Below are 24,306 nucleotides of genomic sequence, written 5' to 3'. Positions count from 1 at the left end.
TGACTAGCTGTAAACAAAGATTTAATTGCAAGAGAGCAGCACTGCTTTTCTCCTGGACTTGTTACTTTGGCAGAGTAGTGAAGTGATGAGCTATTTTGTTCAATGTTTTTGTATAAAAGTGTTATACCACAGTTGCAGTGAATCTGAAATTTGGATTCATGGTATCACAAAGAGTTCATCAGTATAACCTGTAGTGTGTGCTGGTTGTAGGTCATCCTTATCAAGAAAGTTCACATAGGAGAACAGACAGACACATTCCACTGCATTGCTTACCGTCCACCGAGTATGTTAACTATGCAAGGCTGACATGGCCTTTCTTGTTCCACTGTTATGTGTTCCAGTACTTACATGGAACATGTCCAAAGTCCAGGCAAAAAACTGAAGGTGCCTGGAAGCTGAGAATTGGAAATGTTATTTCAAAACCACATTTGAGGCAAAGACTTGACTGCATTTAGTGCTGAATGTTGCACTTGACTTTAATTATATCCAGGCTTTCTTGAAGCCCCCTAGTAAATTTTGGGTGTTTCAGTTTTATGGTAAGGTTAACTCCCCTCTGTCCCTATTGTTACCTCTCTCGTGTTCTAAGACTATAATGCATAGGCTTTTCACCTGGAGATAATGTTAGCTGTCATTCTGATATATAGAGAATTTGCTCATATACCATGTATGAGTGAGTTTAATAGGTATTTATTATATTATGTATATTACATTGTGCAATAATGTAAATTTATCTGTAACTTTTGATATAAACATGTGGGTATTTTCTGGTTTTGCTCTACTTTGACTCATTTACCAGGAATGACCACTTGGGAAGCATCTCTCAAGTAAACTGACTTTTGAGAAGGTATAAAACTGAGAGTGGCAGATCACTTCTGAATTGCATTTTCTATGTTTTTGTCTTAATACCTGGGATTTTTGCTTTTAGACTAGTTGTCTTTTAGTAATAGTGTTTCTTTCTAGAAATAAAATGATGAGGCTGTAATAATTCAAAAAGTTGCAAGAATTGAAGCTTGAATTGTAAGGAATGTTTTTCTTTTCCTTGCACCTCAGTTAAGTTTCTTCTTGCGGTATTTGAGAAGGAATATGATGGTTAAAATGAACACACACAATTACTCATGATATGTTTAAAATAATCAACTGAGGTACAAGTCTTAGAGATTCTTTTTGACTGTGGGTGTGAGTTTTATAATTTTAAACCATTCATAGAAAAATGCAGTCTTGCAGAATTTTTGTGTATCTGTCACCAAGTTTTCCTACTTGTTTGATAATACAGGATGGTTTAATGCTACTCTGTGTCCCTGCATGTTGAAAGAACTGCTGTATGAAGTTTCAGGCTGGCAGCAAATATTTAGTTTTGTATTGAGTCAGGTCAGTATACTTGACTGGAAAGCAGTAAGACAGTATGAAATTTGATGATGCCTCTGAGGACAGTGAGAAAGTGATCTGCCCTACAGCAGGTTTGTTAGTCTTAGCCCTTTGTGGGGCAAGACTTAATAATAAATGCTGAAGGAAAGAATTAGTGGAGGGGAAATTTTTCTAAAGTTAGAATGGAATGACTAACCTCATATATATGTTTGTTTTAAATCATTTTTGTGAGGCAGAGGAAATGCAGTGGGTTAAAGCGCTGTCCTTGGACAAATATTTTGTATGACCTTTATGTAGGAAAATACTGTGCTAAAGTATATGGAATCTAGAAACATTACAGGGTGGGCCAGGAGTTGGCTGAGGAGGTGGCTGTAGATCTTGGTGAGAAGGAGATATTAAATAATGCAAGGGCATTAAAGGGAGATCTTGACTGTCAGATTTCATTAATGTGTTGCTCTTGAAACTTTTTCAAAAAATCAAAAATATTAAGTTTGAGGCCTTATTAACAACAAAAAGATACAGGAAAATGAGGTAGCAGGTTATCTTGAACAAGGAGTTATTGCAGTGAGGAGAATCAGTAGTGTAAACTAATAGCTTTTATGAGATGAGGTAATGTTTTTTTAAGCTCAGTTTTCAGTTGCAAACAATAGAGAGCAGTGGCAGTTTGCAGACTGAGCTGCTCATGTATTACTGTTCTGAAAAGGTGAGTGCTTTCATGCACCAGGCAAGAATCTTCACCCAGTGTCAAGGAAGTATTAGCAGTGTTAGTCTTGGCATTGAGGCAACCCTCCTGGGAATGCCACATGTGGATCCTGGCCACTTGCAGACAAAAGAGGGAAGTTCCAATCAGGCAGGCATAGAAAGTAAAACTAGGCTGCTCTGCAGAAAACTGTACCTTAGGAAAAAAAAGCCAGTTCTGTTTATTCTAGATGAACAAAATCTTCCATGGTTGAATAAGGGCATCAGGTTGGTAAATAAATTCCAGGAAGAGACAAGGACAGAGATAGCAGAAGAGCAAATTAGCTGTGTGTTAAATTACTGCAGAAATGAAAAGAAAGTGGTAGCCCTGTGTTCAGGCTCATGCACCTTTTAGGACCGAAGGACATAGGCTGTCTGGTTGCAAAGGAGTGTTACAGGCTAAATTAGGAAAGGATGACCTCAAACAGCACGTGGTGGGCAGTGGGCATTGTGTCTGAAGTCAGACTGAATTTGCAAAAGCTTAGGTGGTGCTTAACTGGGAGGTTATCATTACCAGAGAGTGGGGGCAAAGCTTCTGCAGAGGACAGGGAGATATGCTTTACATTGCACTGTCCTCCAAAATGGTCACTTTTTACCACTTCCCTTGTAAAAGTTAACAACCTGAAGAACTTTGCATGCAGATTTACCTCTTTAGTCCAAGGTTCTAACAATTTCCACTTAAGTTTATGCAGTTCTTAGGGCAGTGAGTCTTGATCACTTCAGGTTCTAGGCAGTACTTGACATTAAAAAGTAATGGAGGGCATTTTTCTCTTCACAGTTGTTTAACTTACTAGAAATTGAATTTGACTAACTTAAATTCCCTAAATGTTGTAGGAACTTGTTGTGGCATGAGTAGAATGTAACAGGTGTTAATTATGAGCGCTTGAAGTATTAATTTTTGGCCTATCCAACATAAGCTGTAATTGATTTGAAGACAGATTTAAATGGAGGTGAATAGTTGTGGTTATGAGGTGGTTGATGCAAAGCTTTTAATACTTCAGAATAAGGATTGGTAGATTTCATAAAGGTGAAATAAATAGTTCTTTTCAGGTGGAAACACACAAACTTCTTGAAAATGTTTCTTTTCAGTAAAAACTTTGAAATTCTCAAGAATTTGTGTCATTGCAGCAGCACAGGCTAGTGAGGAAGACACACAATTTTTTAAATTACACTATAGAAAAACAGGAGCTTAATTAGGAATGTCTTAAATATTTGCCCTAATGGATTATAGGGTTAAGGAGAACTTGATTCTAATGCCCAGTATAGCTGAGCAATGTTCATGTTGGTTTTGTCCTCCTGTGGCACAGGGGAGTGAAAATAGGATGTGTTGTAAAGCACTTGACACCTTGCAATATTTGAATATGCTGTGGCTATGAATTGTATTGAAATGGATGTCAAAATTCAGAAGCTCTGATGTGATGTGCTTAACCTGCCTCACTTTACACCTAGGTCTCAAATCTGCTAATTTACAAAGTAAGTTGAAGATTGTGCAGCATGAGTTGTGTGGCCATTTTTAGGTATATAGACCAAAAAATAATTCAAATGTTTCTTAAAGCAATACCAAAATTAAGTAAATAAACATTTCCTTGAAAAACAACAAACCCCCTTATAACTGAGAATTTTAACAGGACTTGAACAATTTAAAATAACATTTTTTATTTAGCTTAGATTTCTTGACTGGATGCTTGGTCTACGCCCTGGGGAAAAAAAAAAAAACAAAAAAAACCAAACAAACAAAAAAAACCAAAAAAAAAAAAAAAAAAAAAAACAACCAAAAAACAAAACAAAAAAACCCCCAACAAACTGTGCATTTAGTACCAGAGGGCAAGAACTAGAACCACATAAAAGTAATGCTGGAATTAATTTTTTTTCTAGGAAATGTTGAGAGGAAGAAGAGAAGTAAATAGATGTGTAGGTGGATGAGACTAGTGCTGGCTGAACAGCTGGGTTTAGGGTTGGGAGACCAATGGGAACATTGCAAAGAAAGAACTCTGCTGAGGAAGATGTCATAGTGGGGAGCTTGCTTGTCTTTACAGGGAAACAATGGGAAGGTTAAGCAATTCATATATGCTGGGGGAGAGGCAGGAATGCAGTTGTGGGGGGCTGGGGAGAGAGAAGGTGAACGGATCTGAATTGAGATGAAAGACTGGAAGCATGGAAATTGAAAAAGGAATTTGGAGATAATGCTGTTGTGAAGAAAGGACACCAAAAGGAATAGGAAGTGTTGAAATTCAAACTAAAAGTTAGCAGAAGAATCCACCCTCTGTGGTCTTGTTCCTGCTCCATTTATAATGAAACCTGATATTCCTGAACACCTTCTTTCATCCAAATATCTATCCCATCCCCTGTAATTACTGCTTTTGGTCATAATATAACTTCAGGAGCTCGTTTAGATGCTGTCAAAAGTTCACACCATAGGTGTCCAATTAAATTAGGCTTCTGAGTTGTGCAGGTGTCATGATGACACTAAAAGTGTTTTAACTTTCTGCTTCTGAAAACCCAACCCTGGGGAAATGAATATGGTCAGTGCTAGACATGAGCTTACAGATGTCAGGAAATGCTCATTATTTCATAAGGTGCAATCTGCTGTTTCCATGGGGCCCTCTTGTGTACACACATGGATAATTTCTGATGGATAAATCTCAGTCTGCATGGTGGAAGCAATGCCACTGATGAACAGATCTGCCTGACAGGTGCATGGTGCCATGGCTTTGTGTGAATAGGAATGCACATTTGCATGGTCCTTACCTGTGACTGGCAGTTCAGTTTCTAAGCTGGATGTTAGGCCTATGCTGTTTCAGAAAAAAGTGGGATTTGATCAATGCTGTGGTTTGACTATGGCAGCAACCTGTTTGAAAGGTGGGAGTGGGAATGTGCAGCTGGGTTAAAAGGAGGGTGCAAAGCTGCTGCTCTCAGTGGCCACACAGCCTTTATAGGCCTGTGGGGACTCACATTTATTGTGAGATCTCAACTGTTTTCTCTGAAAGTTCGGTAAGATGGGAGAGTGCTGGAGAGGAAAAGGTAGTCTCAACATCTGGGTGTTGCCTACATTGTTTTCTCCACATGTGACTTTACTCCAGAAAAATGGGCACAGCTTTTCATGGGAAGCCAACAGCCTGATATGGTAAAGCTGAACATTCAAGTCACAAATGAGCTCCTAGGACTTCTGTTCTAGCAGTAGAAAATGTTGGATAATCCTCCACAATAAGATGGGCCAACTGGGTGTTCATTGCTTGAAATTTTGTTTTTCTTTTCCCATCTTCTTAAATAGGAAGAATGCCCCTATGAAATAAGGAAAGACTATGAAATATGATGAGATTTAAAGTACTCAATCATAATAGTGTTGTACCCTATTAAAAATCGTAAAAATTTGTCTTCTGAACAGGCCTTACTGGGCTGCTCTATTATAAAAAAAATGTTTAAGCAAAGAATTGAATTGGCTTATAAGTGAACACTTACATACTGAGCAAGACTGGGGCCAGCCAGAGTAATGTGGCTTATACTTTGTCCTTTGTTTCAAGATTATTTTCCAAAAATCAAGACTTTCTCTTAAGGAATTGGAGCGTAATAAAACCAGAGCTGAATTTTTAAGAAATTTGTTCAAGAATAAGCTGCTTGTCTTTTGCAGTTTTCAAATAGTTTTCCTCTGAGTTTTTGTTTGTTTGGGTTGGGGTTTTTAATGTGTGCAGATTATTTCTGCTTTTCAGAGAGACATTTGGAAAAATCTTGACTTAAAACATATTACTTATTGGCATATTTAGGATTGCTGTCTTGTTGAGGGGGTTTGTTTTTTCGATTCAGTGTTTGATGGCTTTTTAAAATAGAATTGGTTCATAGTGTTCTTTGCCAGAAGTTTGTTAATCTGCTCTCCACAATGCCCTGGCATGGAGATTCTTTTTTTTGGTTTGGGGGAAATTATACCAGCCTTAGACTTCTCATCTCTGCTGCCTGTTTGATACTGTGTGGTGCCAGTTCTTCTGTGATTCCTGTCACAGGGGACATCTGGGCACAAAATGGGGTGGCTGAATGCAGCTGAGCATGTGGACAGAGAGGGCCAGGTGAGAGTGCAGGCTGATTTATGGCATCTCATGCCTGGATCACAGGATCCCCTCCTTTTTTTTCCCCATCCTGGGGTATACTTACTTTGCCTTTTATTAGCTGATGTGGAAGCACAGCATGCTGCTTTGTGGTGACAGCAGGGGCCAGAGCAGCCCCGTGTGTCTGCAAGCCATCCCTGCAGGCTGCCACTCCAGGCAAGGCCATGGCTCCCACTGTGGGCAAGGGAGGGGTGACCTGCTTGCAATTAATTTGCTGCACTCACATCAAGGGCTGGAATACATGTCTGTTCATATTAGGAAATTTCATGTGCCTAAAGTATTTTGGAAAGAAACCCAAACCTTTATCAGAGTAAAGTTCTTACTGCTGAAAACCTTTGAATTGATGAATTAGCAGCTATTTTATTCCTGAGTTATATTAGGAAAAAACCCAAAACGAAACGAGCTTCAATTAATTGTATCTTAAAATGTGTAAGTGTTGCAGATTCCACTTATAAACTTTTCTTATTTTCAGAAACAAGACACTGGACAGATTTTGTTGGATATGACCTATAACCAGCTGGGTGTGACAGAGAAGGAATATTTTGGTTTACAGCAAAACGAGACTTCAGTAGATTCACCTGTAAGTATAGTAAATAATAAATGTGTGTGCATGTATATGTGTGTATAAATATATACACATGTATTTATACAGACATATTCATGCACACACGTGCACATAAACAGTATTTATTTGTAACTATTTTTAATCCATCTAATAGTTTTTCATTTCACAGCGATGGCTTGAACCAAGCAAACCTATTAGAAAACAGTTAAAAGGTAAGACTTATTTTTACTATCTTGATTGTAACTTTGCAGTTCTGTTTTTCTACATTCTTATGGCTAGAACAAATGCATATTGTCCAAATGGTAGATTTTGCTTCAAGAGCAAGTCTTGTGTCTTCCAGTCTTTTCAACAGATTCTTCTACTTCTCCTTACTCCTACCTGAGAGGAAATAAGACTTGTTAGATCATTAACTTTGATGCTATAATAGCAGCTAAACCTGGTTTCTGAGCAGTGTTAGACAGGCTTAGATGGCCATGAAAGCAGTAGTCATATTGTGGTGCCAGTGAATTCCTCCTGAGAGGGAAGCAAAGGAGGAGGAGTTTTGATTGAGGGAGGAATAGCCAGTTTTGTGCATAGGTTCTGAGAATTGCTTATCTCACATACAATAGGAAACCCCAAATTTATGCATTCTTGTTAAAAAAAAACTAACCAAAAAAACCAATGCCACACACTTCCAGGTGCATCTGTTGTTCTAGTATGTCTTGTTTTATGCAGCTTTGGGTAACACAGAATGCCTGCCAAGAGGGACAGGCCAGCCAGCATAACCCTGGCCAGAGAGCAGCTTAGGAGTGGCACTGAGTGGCACTGTCCCAGTTTGGGCTGTGACACTTGAGATATGTTTTTCAGCACTCTCATTTCTACGTTGTGCTACAGATCATGCATTTTTATTTCAATTCATATACAAAAGTAGCATGTTGGACTGCTGTAATTTAATGTGTTTGTATGTTAGATAGAACTGAGCATTATCCCAACTGAGATACCTTAAATATATTTAGTGCTTTTCTCTCTTCTAATGCCTTTTATGTAGCATATGCAAAGTACTTTCATTTAAAGTGTTACTGCATTTGAGAGTATTTTTTTCTCAAAGTTGCTGTTTGGGCATCAGGAGAGACTTTGCATAGTTTCTTTGAGTTTCATGCATGAGATTTCTATGTGGTTTTTCATGTAGTTTTAAACTAAATATTGATTTGCTCTTCTAAAATATTGCAGGAGGTTTTCCCTGCACGCTTCATTTTCGTGTAAGGTTTTTTATACCTGATCCTAACACACTTCAGCAAGAACAAACCAGGTAACTTCTATTTGCCTTCATGAACTAAGAATGTGTCTTACCCATGTCTGCAGCTTGGCAAATTATGCTTTATTACATGGGTAACTTTCTATTACTCTTGGTATTGAATGCATTTGGAATGGAGAGCTTGATGCCGTGCTCAAATGAGTAGTTTCTGATATACACATCTTACAACTCTGAAGTGCAGCTGGAGTGTAAGTTAGTACAAAGATGTCGGTGTTAAAAGTATATTTATTTGTGTCTTGATTTTTTTTTTCTTGGGTCTGCATGCCCTAGGTCTATCTATCGTAGAAGTTTTGTATCAACATTGAGTCAGTTTTGAACATGTGTAGTAGATTTAGTGCTGAGGGTGTGGGAGGGTGGGGTTTATTTTTTTTGGTGAAGAACTGATAACAGTTCTTGTTTTCTAGTTTGCCCATTACTTGTAACATGCAAATATGTATAATGCTTCAGTTTACAATAGACTTCTGAAGTTTTATTTTTAAACCTGTCTTTGAGTTTTTGGGGTGGTGAGGTGCATGAATTGTAAGCAATTTGCAATTAATTTGTCACAAGGTTTTAATTGAATACTTGTTTTGTTCAGTGCCTGTAATTTGGAGTTTAGAATTTGAAGGCACGTGTTAATCTGGCCATTAATCTGGCATTTCTGTAGCACTTTCATTGCTTATTAATTTCAGTGACTTGGGAATATAAGTAGTACAACATGTGAAATTATATTTCTTGTAGAAAATTTAGCTTTTGACTTGTTTTGGTATTTGTTAACTATGCACTTTTAAGCTGTTCTGCAGTTTAAAACTGAAATTATTTTAAGATCTGCTCTTTAAAGTTCTTCACATGCCCACTCTTCAGTATCACTATAAACTAACATTGTCAAACCCTCTAATAAGAGGAAGACTGAACTGCTCTTGGGGAATTCTTTAGGAGCTTTTTTGTCAGCATATGCTGCTAGAGAAATGTCTCATCCTCCACTGAGTAGCTCCAAGATAGACTCTCACAGTCAGCCTTGATTGAGATTTGGGGTGTTTTGCCTTTTTTTTTTTTTTTTAAATTTGCATTCCAAATGAGTATTCCAGGGAGAAAAAGAGCCCAGTTCAGTGGTGATTTGGTTTTTGTAGAGTCAATTGCAACATTAATACTGTGGCTGTGGAGCTGCAGTAGAAACTGCCAAAGATCCTTAAAAATGTTGTGAGAGTAAGTGGGTGTATGATTGCATATTTGTAAATGCCACTAATATTTGTTCATCTGTTTGTATAGCTTGCTGGGAAATTTAATTAAGTAAAACTAATATATGTAGCTATTTAAATCATACAATTTAAAAATAAATGCACATTTGTTTCTTTTCCAAAAAATTATTTTCTAGGCATTTATTCTTTCTGCAGTTGAAGATTGATATTGCAGAGGGAAGGTAATAAGACGAATCTTCACTTTCTCTATAATTCTTTTTTAAAATAAAATTAAAAAGCCTTTGACTTGAGGGTATTGTTGCTGTAAAATTATCCCAGTTATCCCATAAATATGGCTTGTGAAACATTGCTTTAAAGGAAAATCATGTTGCTAGGAAATGTTACAAATTTTCTCATAGCTCACTTATTAAGAATGGTTTAGAAGTCTGTTGTAAATGAGCTGTAGGAGATGCTGTGTGTCAACAGGCTCAACATCAGCCACAGAAATATTTATGCAAGGCTTGGTGTGCCAGGCATGGAATTCCAAACCTGGGGACCCAATACCTAGTGCGGTAATCAGGAATAGTAACGGGCAGTTCATGCTATTGTTTCTCATTTCAGGGTTATATTACCTGTATGGTGGGCATATACCCAATGGTTTATTTGGCTGTGATTTCTATGTGTTTGTATATTTAAAAAAAGTAACAAGGAAAACATGGTCCAAGTATTTGCTGCCAAATGTCAGTTGCCTACCGGTGTTGGCTTTTTTTCTTTTATAGAGTCAGTTTTGGTCATAAGATCAGAGCTGTCTTTATACTTGTCATTTGGGTATTTTAATGTTTGTGTCTCATTTTAAATACACCAGAATATACCTATTAAAGTAGTGTCCAGAGCCTCATAAAAATATTTTCTTCTTTTTCTTTCCTGACTAAGCATCCAGCAAGAGCTTGAGCTTGTCCTTTTCTGCTTAGTTCCTTCCATTCACTTAAGGGGCTGTTTAACATCTTGTACTGTGCTTTAACAATCAAACTTAGTAAGAAATAATCAGATACTCTTTTGAAGATAAATTAGTCTTCACATACTGAACTAATTGTGAGACAGTTTCAATAAGACATACATACAGCCGATGTTTAAATAAAATTATTTCCTCTCCTTTCCAGGTTGTCATGCCCCATTAATTCTGCTGTTGTCCTAGCATCATATGCAGTACAATGTAAGTACTAATCAACCATTATTTTGTTAATAAATTTATTTGACTAACTACTTTCTTGGCTCTTTGGCACTGAAAAGTCAGGAAAGATTTCATTCCTTATCTATTTGTGCAGAGTATTCAGTATGCAGGTGAAGGTTATTAGAGCAGCCTTCAATGGCAGTCTAAATAGAAAAAGAATGATTTTAGGCCTGTAAAAAAAAAAAGTTGATACAAGAATAATGTTGCTATTTATGTGTTGTTCTGACTGCTAAAAAAAAGTCAGGTTTGCATTGTCAGTGGAAACAAAACTGTGAAACTTACTGTGTGTTTTAATAGCTACGAGAAAGCATTCCAAGGGAATAAGTGGTCATCTAGAGAACAGATAAGAGGAAGGTAAACTCACGATTAAGAAACTACAGTGTTCTTACACAATGTTTGTTTCATGGAATTTGGTTTCTTAGCTATGTAAAACTGGCCCTTTGCAACACATTTAAGGTGACTTTACATATAAGAACTTACATCCTTCTTATCTGCCTTCAGCTAGCAAAAAAATTTCAAATGATGATACTAGAAAAACATCTTGTGTAGGAAAACCAAACTGGAGTCTGACAATGCCTCACAAGCATCCTCAACAGATAGTGGAAAACAGCTGGAGGAAGACCTTTCTCATTAAACAAATAAAGAAAAAAAACAGGTTGGGGGTTTAGTGGAGTTTGCATATTTGTTAAAATAGTCAGGGGAAAATAAGCGAGAATAGTTGTGTAATTATTTGGCTGAATCTCATTTCTTTTATGGAAAGGCTAACAAGGCCCACAGAAACAATTGAGGTAATTTTTGTTTGAAATAAGAACCAAGCTAAAATAATTAAAGTGGTTTTCAAAGAGGAATGTGATAAACTCTTATCTGTTGAAACCCTAAGAGTCTTTGAAACATTTGCTTTTATGTTAAAGCATATCATATGTTGCGCCCTTTTATAAAATGAAACTGTAATGAGATTCAAGCTTCAGTAAGAACAGTTGAAATTTTCCAAATTTCCCATAGTCCCAGTTTTGGTGCCAAATGAAATGCATCCTGCTCTGGTGTTTCTGAGGCCCAGTAAGGGCACTTGAAGGCTGAAACAGTCTGCACCATTAGGATTGCTAAATGAATTGGTGATCCAATTGTGCTAAAGCTCAAAAATGAGGAATGCAAAGGTTTTATCGAAAGGGAAAGTAATCATGCTATATGTAGTGTACCCCAAATCCCCAAGCTGTTCTGCTTCCCCTTCAGTTTTACGACTGTTCCCTTTTTAGTACTTAGGCTAGGATACCTACTAACACAGTTATCTGTGCTAAAGGAGAATGATAGAATGATGGTGAAGATTGTCAAAGGATGCTAGTGTGTTTTAATAATTTCTTTCATGGTGTGTTCTGGATTTTCCATTGAGCTATTTATCTCTTTTTTCTAACTTCTGATAGTGCTGCTTTTACCAGGTGGTGGGGATTTTTTTTTATTTCTTAATTTTAATTAAAAAGCCACCTCACAGAAAACCCCAAACCCAAAAGTAACTATTTTTTGCTATCTGTTTTTCTTTCTGTTGCAGTTTGTGTGATACTGATATTTATTCTCTGCATTGGTAGGGAATGAAATGTTTAATAAAAAGACATATTCCCTTAAGTTTTTTGTTTTTTGCTTTTATCTGAAGATCATGGCATAGGAAAGACATTTTTGAAATCAAGGGTTTTGGTCTCCTTACTGAATCATGTTAGCTGTGATTCCTGTCAATAGAAATTGTTTTAAGTAGTTTTCTATTAGCATTTTAATTTCTAATCTGACTTAGTAAGGAAAGCTGAAATTCTTGGTATGAGGTAGCTGCTTGTAAGAAATCCATTGTCTGAGGTTGCCATGAATCAGCTCTACCAGAGCTATTTACTTCCACTTCTTGGTGGCTTTCAGGCTGCTCTCTCCTTCTGTAGCTTCCCTTGTATGAAGAAGGGGAAATCTTTGTTGTCTGATAACCTTGTGGGTTGTTTATTTAAAAGGTGTAGCAGTTGTTGCTGACGGGAGGGCTGAAGCAGATCTCTTTCACAGTGTGTGAAGTCTGGTGTTTGATATTTCTGCTTTTGCTTCTTAACTAAAGTTCTTCCATGTGCTGGTTGTGTGGTTGGCCTTCAGAGGCTTTGTCTGAGTTTTGCAAGGGGACAGTTTTTGGTGATATCTGCTGAGATGCTGCTTCTCTGTAGTGCCCTGTGCTCAGGCATTTGGTTCTGAAATACAGCTCTGACGTGTCCCTCTGCCCTGCTGCAGCACACCCTGCCTTGCCTGGTGGGGCTGAGTTACAGGGGAATGCAAGTGGGTGTGAATACTGTGTCTGAAGAACATGTGACTGAACCTGATTACGAACATACTTGAGGCACTTCAAGAATAAGTTGTTAGTGTATTATCAGGAATGTGCTTTGTGATGAAACAGTCAGTGGATTTTGAAATATTTTTTTTTAGAGAAGAACTTGTTAAGGTGCATTTCAAATAATTTTATCATTGTGAAGTTGGAAGGATACACTCATACTGAAAAAAACTTGATAAATCATGTGATTTTAGTAGTGTAAAATGGGAATGTTGTACTGTCTATAAACCCAAATAAGGAAACCTATACAGTACGACTATTCTTTTTTAAAATTTCAAATGGTGATTTAGCGCCACTTGTTTTCTATCACTTCATGTAGCAAATTGCCATTTCCAGGCCATTGTTTAAATGTCCAGCTACTGGTATGTAAGAAACCCCCATGGGTTTCGTGAGAATATGCTCTTATGTTAATAAATCCACTGCTGACTTGGGACTTGAATCTGAAGCACAGCAATAAAGCCAGACAAGAAGTTATGAATGCTTCTAAGCTTGTTTTTTCCTGAGCATCAGTTGCTCTTCTCTCCTGTGGTACTGCTCCTCTCAGCCCTGCTTTGAGACCCAGGGATCATCTCTAGCACACTGCAGTCTGTCTCTGGGACTTTGTTCAGCAAGGGGTTACCTGGCTGCTAGGGCTTCCAATGGACCTCTTCTAGGGAAAGGGAGGCTGGTGATGATGAGGAGTCAAGGAAAGGTGAACTTAGTGTGAAAGTCTCTCAGGAACTGGGAATAAGAGTGTTAGAATTTTGGGAATGCCAGAAGATTGATGTCCCAGAGATAGAGGTGGGCTGCCAGATTTAGAGAAACATCAACAGCACAGTGAGGCCTGACTCTTTCTTCTGACTTGCCATCATTTTACCTCACTTTATAAAAATTATGTTGACCCCTCAGACTTCCTAGTTTATGGAAACCTCTCTCTTTTAATGGTTAGCATTTGGGAATTTTTCTGTGTGTGCTCCCTACCCATGCTTTCTTCAAGTGAAATAGTGCTCATAAGGACATCTCATAGAAGCTGAGAGACTTACTTACAGATCATCCATGTTTCTGCTTCTTTCCAGGGCATCTTTAACCCTTGTGTCTTAAAATCAGACTGGATTAGCAGAGAGAACTTTGAGCTGAATTTCCAGGATTAGAAATTACTTACTAGGTGTGTTGGGTAGTCTGAGGATTGTGTGCATGTCACATCTGTTCTTCTGAAGCCTGCATCAGTGCAGTTCAGCCAGAGGTACCTTTTATCCTCTCTTACAGTACCTGTCATCAGCAGTGCCAGTGTTATCTGTGTGATGGTGATGAAACTCCCAATACAAGAATCAGCTTGGAGAGATTAATTGAAAAACCCATTTTCTTCCATATAGTTCACTGAATTCTAGATTGCTGCTCCTGAGCTTGCTGGCATCTCTGTACAACAGATCATCTAAGTGTCCTGATTGTTTATATACAGCAACTTTCCAGCTCTTTTGTGCTGGTTTTCACTAATTATATTTTGCACTTGTGTTACGCAATACAGAAGCCACTTCAGGAGATCATTGCTTCAAATATTGTTTGTGATGGTCTTCCATTAAGCCACAAATAATTTTTGAACTGTAACACTTTAAAACAAGGTATAGTCCCCAGAGTGGAGAATCCCAGATTGGGATACTGGCCAGTGCTGTAGCTGAGGGAGCTGACTTTCTGCAGTGCCTGCAGATTTGATACTACTGTTCTTCTGTATTTTAAGTTGGATGAACCTATTAAATGTTTTTGTGTAACATAACTAAAAAGGGGGAAAGAGGAGTTTCCCAAGGTCAAGATCCATGTAATACAGAATTACACTCACGGTAACAGCTTCAAGTTGCACCAGGGAAGGTTTAGGTTCTGTCTTACGAGCAATTTCTTCACCAAAAGGGTTGTCAGGCTTTGGAAGAGGCTGTCCAGGTAAGTGGTGAAGACATCATTCCAGAAGGTATTTAAAAAAAATGTATAGATGTGGCACAGAGGAATATGGTTTAGGGTGGGCTTGGCAGTGCTGCATTAAGGGTTGGACTCAATGATCTTAGAGGTCTTGTCCAACCTAAATGACTTTGTGATTCTCAAATGAGTAGTGATGAATGCTGAGAAACAACATACATGGCAGAGAGTCAGACGCATTAGTTTGGTAAAGCCTCACAATGTTTTGGGAGCACTGGTAACTATTCCTGTAAGTCTTTTATCCTACTGCCTCCTCAAAATGAATGCTTTTTGTACTTTGGATTATACTTTGCTTTTCTCAATAGTTTTTTTTGATTGTGTCTTTATGGTTTCTGAAGTACATGTTGCATTTGAGATGCAGAAACAGCAACTCACTATAATTTATATTTTCTAATTTGTTTCTTCCTTTTCCTTGTGACTATTGTTTTGTGTTGTTGTTTGACTGTGTCTGGGTTTTGAGCTGCTGATTTTTATTTTTTAGTTCTTTTAATAAAAGGCATTACAATGACTGGCTCATTTTTCATTCTGGAGTGGTAAATAACTTGGAGACTACCATTGTGCATGCATAGTTTTCTCTATTTTTCCTCTACAAATGTTCCTTTGTTTTTATTAATGCCTAATTTCTCATTCTGTCTTACCACAAAATGGCCAGCTGTTGTAAGTGGTCATAAGCAGCTATTTACAGTCATGCCTAGGCTGAACATTTTGTAAGGGCTCTTGAGTGTGAAGCATTATTTCCTCTTACAAAACAAATTAGTTTTAACTCACATGATAGCTAGTTCTACTTGTCCTATAGGGACATCAGTTTCTTAAGGACTGAGTGGGTTAGTGTTCGTGTTTGCATCCTTATTTGGATACAGGTTCCACTTGTTGAAACACATTTCCTTCTCTCAACATACACTTCTGAGGGTTTTGGTCCTTTTAAAAATTTCTCTCTGAAAACCATTTTCAACATGGTGTCATTTTGCTCATTCCAATGTACCTTTTTAGTCTGTGTTTAGTAAGCATCTGCATTTTTATATTGGTTCTTTGAAACTAAATTCTGCTGTAGCAGATTATTTTTTGATTCCTGAAACATTTTAACACTTGAATAATTTTTGTTACTCTTCAGAAACAGTTTATACTAGGAAGTTCATCTTTTTTCTGTTCTCTTTTTGTGCCAAGAAGCAATCACTTAAAATTTCTAAACTGATTAAACTGTATAGATTAAGATATTTTCTTTTTGTACCTCAATGTTCATATGAAGATAAATTAATCATTAGCTTTTAATACACATTTCACCCTCATCTCGAGAATGTGAGTCATTATTACTGTCCTGATTTGGAAGCCAGTCATAAGATCCTAACTATGTTTTAATCCTGGACTGCAGTTTTATACGTGAGGGGTTTTACAATTTATATGCAAGACTCTTCCTGTGGTTTGTTTATTCTTTTGCCCTGTGAACCTGATCTTTATATGTAGTTATCCTTTTTTTTAAAACAGGTAATTCAATTTTGTGCTTTATTCATTTGATCTAAAATATTAAAATTGCTATAAATTTACAAATTTAATATGAACCTGCTTGATTCTTTTCTGATACACTTCCCAGATCTATAGAAAGTTGAAATTGCACACTTTCTAAAGACTAGCTTTTGTAGGCATTCCTTTGGGTAAATTTGTCCAAATGATCTGTAACTGATTTCTCATCATGGTTAGCTGATGAGCCATTCATACATTTCCCTTCTTGTATCTGAAGTTAATTGAAATGCCCATGTGCAGAAATAGGTTCTGGTGCTATTGCTTTGTATGCAATTCTTTTTCTTATTATTTACAAGCAAAGTCTGTAGAATTGGAGAACAATGTCATCTGCACCTTGAATGATATCTGAACAAATTACTTTTGAAAAAAGCATGAAGGATATATGGCTTACAGATCCTATGTTCTGTAAACATAGATGATATCAAGACTTGTGTTTCAAGCACTTATAAGCTCTTACTTTATTGAAAGTTTGTAGAACTAGTGTTTTGGCATGGCTACTTGGATATTGAACTCTTCTTTTACTGGAAATTAAAAATAAATACCCTGTTTTTACTGAATATGTCCTTCTAAATTAATGGTTCATCACATTCCTTCATTTAAAGCTTTTCATATTAGATATATAGTTCTAAAATACAATATTCTGATATTCAAATACCAGGGGTTTGTTTGTTTTTTGACTCATCCTTGGTTTCACTTTCTCTCACTTTGCTTTATATTGTTTGCCAGTTATAAAAAATTAAAGAGCAACAGTGGTCTAGAATGGAGAAAGGTTAAAATGTTATTATTTTTTATACTCCAGCTTTATCTTCATTGAGTTAGTATCTGCTGTCTCATGATCAGAGCAGAAACTATGTCAGGAGAAACTCAGATTAGAAATAGGTCTTTAATTTTTTCTGCCCTTCTTTTCTCTTCTGGAGAAAACCAGTAAAGAGATAGAAGCATCATGGGTTATTATTCTTGCCGGCATCTCGATATGTCCGAACTTTTTTTCCTGCTTGGATAATTAAATTTTACACAAGATCATTAGTCTTGCAAGATGTTTCTCTTCTACTGTAACAGCTGGCTAGGGAGTTGGAGAAGCTAAATTGCTCCCCTTGTTGGCATGGCCTCAGGTAGCTAGTAGCAAGAGGAAAAAATCCATGGCCTATTTAGAAGATCAGAAAGAAGACTACTTCAGAATGTGTGGAGGAATAACAGTTGCCCCTTTTAGAGAAGGTAATATTACAGTAACAATATCTTTTCCTATTGCAAAGAAAATTGAAGTAGAAAACGACGTTATCTTATTTCTGGCAGTCTGGTCTTTTCCTGTTGGCAAGATTGGAATTCAAACTGGCTGCAGTAAATCTTAAAGATGTAGATTGTTTCATAGAAAATATGGGTTGTGTTAATGACTAGCAAAGGAAGGGATCCTCAATCAACTACTGTAATTGTGAAATTGTGGGTTTTATTTTACACTGCTATTACCATACTACTTATTTCTAAAAGTTTCAAATTTTCACTTTTATTGTTGTTGCCTTAGACTTAGCATTGTCAGGCTTGGATTTTTGTCAGTATATAGATATTCCTAAAAATCATTTCAGTTTCTTGTGATACTTTTGCATCATCTGTCTTTTTTGATTTCGTGGTTTTTTGTTTTGGTTTGTTTTTATTCATTCTTGGTTTTTTGTGCTTATTCAGGTAAATTTTCCGGTAATGTTCAAATACGTGTTTTGGCTCTCCTGGAAAATATGTAGTCCTTTGCCTGCCACTTGCTAATTAATTTAAAGTTTAGGCTACCTTTTAAAAGAAAGAACTTAGTATGCAAGACTTTCTGCATTTAAAGTAAATCAGATTCTCTTTATCATTCCCTTTTTTATTTAAATATGTCTCTCTATGCAGACAATTAAGTGTGCAACTATATTGGCTTTTGACTGCATTTCCCTGGGAATTGTATTGTATCATTGCAGTTCCATTTTCTTGAACATATAAATCATGCAATTGGAATATATGTATGTGGGAAATATTAGCTATCCCCTGCATTACAGATTGTACATAATTACTATGTGTAAATTATTTCTGATGTGCCTCTTATGCCCCTCAACTTGAATCACTTAAATAGCTCTGCTGTACTTTTTTAAAAATTTTCTGGAAAATAGTGTTAATATTATTGATAGTATATCCTAAAAGTGTGCTCTTGAACTTTGATTTAGTTGAGGAGCTTTTGATGCTGAATTGTTTGCAGTCTTTCAGTTACTTTCATTTGTGTTAATTTGCAAATCATACCAATAACTTCTGAGAAACTTTAAGGCTTTGTAATCACTATTCCATACTCCTTATGAAAAAGAAGGTTAGGACAGGTTGTAGTTATTTACTTTTTATAGCAGCTTGGTAATGTTATATGTCAATCAGCAGTTATTTCACACTTTCTGTTAAGTAATTCACAGCTGAATTTCTAGGACGGTGTCATAGTTGGTAGAAGAGCAATTTCCACTTGAATTTGGGAAGAGTGGATGCTTTTTAAGTGACAGATCTTGTTGAAAACTTCTAATATGTTCTAGTCAAGTAAAAGTGTCAAACTGATTTCATTTGCCATCTCTTACTGAAGCAATTTGGTGTTCTCTGATGTTACAGTGCAGCACGTGTGTGTCAGCACAGCACATGACATCTGTCTGGTGCTGTTACTGGTTGTGATGCAAAAGTGAGGCTACATAAGTAACTAAATAAAGTACTGAGTCATTCAGTGCCCGAGATTATAGCCATGGTAAGTGTATTTTGAAAAAAATCGTACCTCGCTGAGTTCCCGATGTTCAACACTTCTTGTCTGTTGGGAAATAATTGGTAATTTCTGCATTTTCCCATAAGTGTTTTAATGAGAAGGAATTTCTTCTAAAGAAAAATCCAATTAACTATGAAAACTTTGTGTATGTGTTTCTTGTTTCTTAACAGCACAACTTGGAGACTATAATGCTTCAGTGCATTGCTCAGGATATCTTTCAAATTACAACTTCATACCAGAGCAGAACAAAGATTTTCTTACCAAAGTAGAAACACTACATGAGCAACACAGGTAATGTGAACTTTTAGTTCTCTCTCACCTCTTGAGCTTTTGAAGAAAAAAAAAGATGTCAAAAGGAATATTCGATTTCTTAGCAGTTTCATTACAACAGCCAGTTGTATTTTATGTAGCTGTTAAATGAAATACTCGGGTTTATCATAGAGATGCTAGTTTAATTATATTCAGAGTATGATGCTAATGTATTGAAACATTTAAATAAATTTCTAGTTATAACCTCCAGGAGATTAGTTAGCCTTAAATATTATTGAAGTCAACAATCTAGAACACTATACTAGATGTTTGAGGAGTTTGCTGCATGAAGAACATTTGATCATTTTTCAAATTCTACAGATTTTTTTTGTCTATATATGTGGGAAAAAACTCCAAGAAATGTCATAGCCATAAACCACTTCAATTAACTTTGTGCTTTCACTCCTCTCTCCTGAGTGTAATACAAAGGCTGCAACAGATTATTCCAGTCAGTGCACTGCTAATTATTTTTTCTGACCCTGCTGATTTGTCTCTTGTAAGACTGCAGCTTTGGAATTAGTGGTGTTGATCAGATACTTGCAAGTGGAATGCAAATACACCAATCTAAGAAATTGTCTGTGAGCAAATGAAATCCAAATCTCTGTAGACTTGTTTTCTCTGTCTGTATCTTAACTGCAGCAGAGCTAATTCCCTGCTCTCTTAGTTTCTTTGATTTATACCCTGAAATATTTCCATTCTCATGTCTTCCTAGTGTCCCTCAGCTGCCTTTTTCTCGTCTTTCAATACTCTTATTTTTTCCTCTGGTTTCTTTACTGCTAGTGGGTGTAGTGAGTAGTTCTGAACTTCATGTGTGTTCCCTAGGCATCCAGAGCAGTCATTTATGGGGCAAAAGAAGATAACCACTGAACTCTAAACTCCAGCTGTCCTTTCTGTTGGAGATACTAATCTGGGCTGCTTTCCAAACAGTTCATGTTCAAGCACACAATAGCTGATGCTTCTTTCTACTCCTTCCAAATTAATTTGCAGTTTCCAGTAGGCTCAGTAGTTTTTTGAGGGGAAGTTTTTAGACAGGAATGAATAAACCTGCTTGTCTTTTGGAAGCAGTCACCTTGGAGACCAGTGAGGGCAAGTTTCTGAAGAGTCTTGGATTGGCTGGGTTGAGCTCAGGTATTTAGTGCTGTGGTAGCAAGAGATATAAAACTGCAGAGGAAAGATCAGAAGTTAGCATTGGTCCAGACTAAGGTGTGGTGGGGTCTGTTGGAAAGACTCCTTTCTTCTCTGTGTCCTTTCAGTGATATCGGTGCTTTCATTGAGTGTCTTTGGGGTGAAGAAGCCTTGATGGTTGAGAAGTTTAACATCTGTATTAAAATTAACAGAGGTGTTGGTAATTGAAGGTCTGAATAAAAATACTGAGTAAATTGAACTTGAAATTTTTTTTTTATTACTTCAACACATCTTTAGAAACTTAGTTTTTAAGGCCAATATTCTTCAGAGTGTGAGGAGAGGCAGACAAATTGTTGTATATCCTGGCAGTATTTCTTGCATACTCCTTTGGCATTCCTGTGTCTCAGACGTGAATTTGACTAGATCAGTGCCAAGAGCATACTTGACAAGAATGGTTCTGGTGTTCACCAGAGCTGCTAGGAAGGAAAGATGGAAAGGAAGAATTCATTTTTTTTACCTTTGAGAGAACGTTGTTCCTTTGGAATGAAATTTCTGCTAATCTGGATTAAAAAATATTGCTGTAAACCGTATAGGTTATCTGTAAGTTATTATAGCTTTGAAATTGGTATTCTTACATTACAGGGTTTCAAAGCCAACCCTATAAACATCTATCCTTTTTTCATTCTTTAGTGTCTGTGCTTTGGGAAATTTTCACAAAGGAAAATAAAAAGGCCTGAATTGCTGAAATACAGATGTGAGAAGTTATGTTGTTTTGTTATGTGCTGTAACTCAGTGCAAAGTTTTTGTTACCTAGATCTTATGTTGCTTTTCAAAATCTGAGGAAGTATTCCCTGAAAAAGTCCATGTCACACTGTTCAGTGGATAGTATGTAGCTGTTAAGAAAGCAGCTGTTGTCATGTTGAATTTTTATAGCTTCAGAAATTTTCCTTTTATGTTCATCCCTAAGTCCATAGGGGGATTTTGCTGTATATAGTTGGTTCTAGTGTGGTTTTCCTGCTGTGTTTTGCTTAGTAACATAAGCAGCCCGAGATCTTAGGATGCAGATATTGTCCAAATTTGTAAGGTTTTGATAGTGCTTGCTAGATCCAGCCATCAGTTTGGCGAGAAGGATGCATTTGAAACTAAATAGGATTCTTATATTCCACATGAGGTTCACTAGTCCTTGGGTATCAACAACTACAAAAATTGGAACATCAAGACCAGTTTCCTCTTGCCTGTTTATCTCACTGAATAATTACCATCTGCTTAGGGACCTGACGGTTTCATTTCACCTCTAATTGAGTAGAAGGGTGTAACAACAATGAGTAAAAAACCTAAGTCTGGTCTGAGATACTTTTTGGCCCTTCAAGACACAAGGCATGACTGGTCTGGTGTAGATGGAGTACACAAACTGAGAATTAAAATTTGCAGGCATATCTTGTTAGTGTGCAGCACACCTTCTGAACAAAGTACTTGATCAAAATATTTAAAAATTACAGTGATGTAGCCTTGCAAACATATTCAGCATCCTTTTATATAATAAAATGGCCATTTCACATTGGTTTGCTTCTATAATTTTCTGACACAGTGAAAGATATAGAGTCTACTAAAGTTTTTCAGAATTAAGCTGACAATAGTCAGTATACCTGTAGATCTGAGAAACCAGTTAACTCAGTATTGTGACAAACAGTAGTTTTCTTCATCTTTACTCTTTTTTCTTGATATTATGCCATCCTCAAGCCATGCTGACCATGGCTTTCCAGTTGAAGGTAGCTTTGAGTTTTCTGCAGCATGATGTAAGATTTCCTAGAGTGGCAGTTTCAGGGCATTGTATTTGGATGGCTTTGCATTTAACAAGAGGGATATTAATTGGAAGTAATAGAGACTGGAGTTCTTAACGTAACTCATTATTATGTCAACTTTGTGCAGGTTGTACCTAAATTGCATTTGATTATGTGATTTTATGCATGTTGTTTTGGAAGCTTACCTAGCAAAGAGTTGGTTTTACCTGTATTTATAGAAGCTTTCTTGAAGACAAGAAGGTCTAATATTTTTATGATTTTAATGTCTTAGCTGCAGGAGAAAAAATATTTTAGGACTTAGAGATTTTGGGTAAATCAGATGGCTTTTCCTTGGTGAGTTTCATAACTTTAACTTTCAGTCTGTTCTCTCCCCTTTATTTTATTAGTGCATTCGTGCTTCTTATCTTTCTTCTACATGACTTCTTTCTGAGAGACTATGAAATGCATAATATTTACAAATACTGCTTCTTATTAAAAAGTCAGATTTTATAGGGGAATTGTTTCCTCATCCCTCTGAACATGACAGATAACAAAAAGATTTTTCTAAAAATAGCTAGTCCTGAGTGGCTAAGGTAATAAAATCACACATAATTCACTTAATTTTTTGAGAGTACTTTAGCAGGGCATTCACCAGTAAAGAAATTGTGGCACTACTTAATGTGGGGTATTTTCTGAGACACTGGACTTCAGCATTCTTCTGGTTTTATGCATTTGGAATAAATATGATACAATATCTTTTATTTTTGGCTTGTCTGTGGTTCATATTTATTATTTTTCCCTTCTTCTAGTGGCCTCAAGCAATCTGAAGCAGAGTCCTGCTATATAAATATAGCAAGAACACTTGAATTCTATGGAGTGGAATTGCACAGTGGTAGAGTATGTTTACATTGTAATTTTTCCCTTGGAAAGTAAATTTATATGCTTTTTTTTGCATAAATTAATAGTAAAAAAAAGTAATACTTAAACACTGACTTTATCATATATTATTTTTAAGGAAAGCTGGGTAATTTTTCAATAACTTATGTGTGGCATAGGTGCTAGAATTTCAACCAGATAAGCTAGAGCTCCTCAAAAGTGTAGAAAGAATTTTTAAGATAAACTATTTAATTACTGCAATATATTTTACTTAATAATTTTACAAAGGTTTCTGAGTGTCTTAGCATGAAAGAAAATGAAATGGTCTGTTTAGTGCTATTAGTTGGCAGGTGTTTTAAAAGTTTAATTTCTCTGAATTTCTAGCACTAATTTCTTAAGTGTTAAGAATATAGAGGGTTTTTCTTGTTTAAATTCCTGTACTCCAGGCTAAATCTAAATATTTAACAGTGTGAGCGTTGACCAGTAAAACTATATTTGAACTCTTTTAGATACAGGGTGTTCATTGATAAGAAACATGTCTTAGTATTTCACTGTCTACTGCAATTTAATTGTTTGACTACACTATTCATCTGAAGTGAATCCCCAAAATGCTTTTTTATTTGCATCCTAGTGTACAAGTTACTATTAAGCACCTTTTGTGCTTCTCTGTAGTAGTAAATTGTTTTTGTGTAGGACTTGCAGTGTAAAAACCAAAGGAAGTGTACTACAGATAATTGATTTTGTAGATGAAGATGACTTCTAGTTTTCCTAACATTTTTTGAGGTTTGTCAATAATCCTGACACTGAGAGTTAGCATGAAAAATTGATAAATTTCTTTAATGATGAGGAAGGAATAGAATGAGTAATTTGCTTCCTTTAGCATATTTTCTTCTTGTTTTTCTTTATGCTGCCACAAATAAGTGAGTGTTGCATTGAGTTTCTAGAAATTCCTAAAATACTATGAAGCCACTATAATTACATTTATATTAATGAAATACAGTGATCAAAAGGTAGACGCATAATAATGGATAAAAGTAGAAAGAAAAGGAAATTGTTAAATCTGACTTTGTATAGTCTGTCCATTAGGTCATCTATCATCTTTCTACTTTATTGAAGAAGCTCTTAGTGTTACACTTGAGATCACTATATGCACTTAACTTGATTGGATATTTTCCTTTTAACTTCTATTGTAGCCTAGTATTTTCAT

The 24,306-nt window shown here is 36.3% G+C and overlaps 1 protein-coding gene across 2 annotated transcripts in view; it reads left to right on the top strand.

Annotated features, from left to right (window-relative positions):
• Positions 1-24,306, top strand: part of PTPN3 (protein tyrosine phosphatase non-receptor type 3) — a 119,667-nt gene that overhangs the window by 33,456 nt on the left and 61,905 nt on the right. Inside the window, exons 3-9 of one of the 2 annotated variants that reach the window (XM_058038487.1) lie at positions 6,673-6,780; positions 6,935-6,977; positions 7,975-8,053; positions 9,414-9,458; positions 10,377-10,429; positions 19,179-19,299; positions 23,033-23,120. In XM_058038487.1, coding sequence (XP_057894470.1) covers positions 6,673-6,780; positions 6,935-6,977; positions 7,975-8,053; positions 9,414-9,458; positions 10,377-10,429; positions 19,179-19,299; positions 23,033-23,120 — 537 coding nt within the window. Of the gene's footprint in view, positions 1-6,672; positions 6,781-6,919; positions 6,978-7,974; positions 8,054-9,413; positions 9,459-10,376; positions 10,430-19,178; positions 19,300-23,032; positions 23,121-24,306 lie in introns of both variants that reach the window. The other variant, XM_058038479.1, reaches the window with a different exon arrangement.

Source organism: Melospiza georgiana, chromosome 1 (assembly GCF_028018845.1).
Source record: "Melospiza georgiana isolate bMelGeo1 chromosome 1, bMelGeo1.pri, whole genome shotgun sequence".
In the NCBI taxonomy this organism is placed as follows: Eukaryota; Metazoa; Chordata; class Aves; order Passeriformes; family Passerellidae; genus Melospiza; species Melospiza georgiana.
This window is presented reverse-complemented; position numbering and strand designations above follow the sequence as displayed.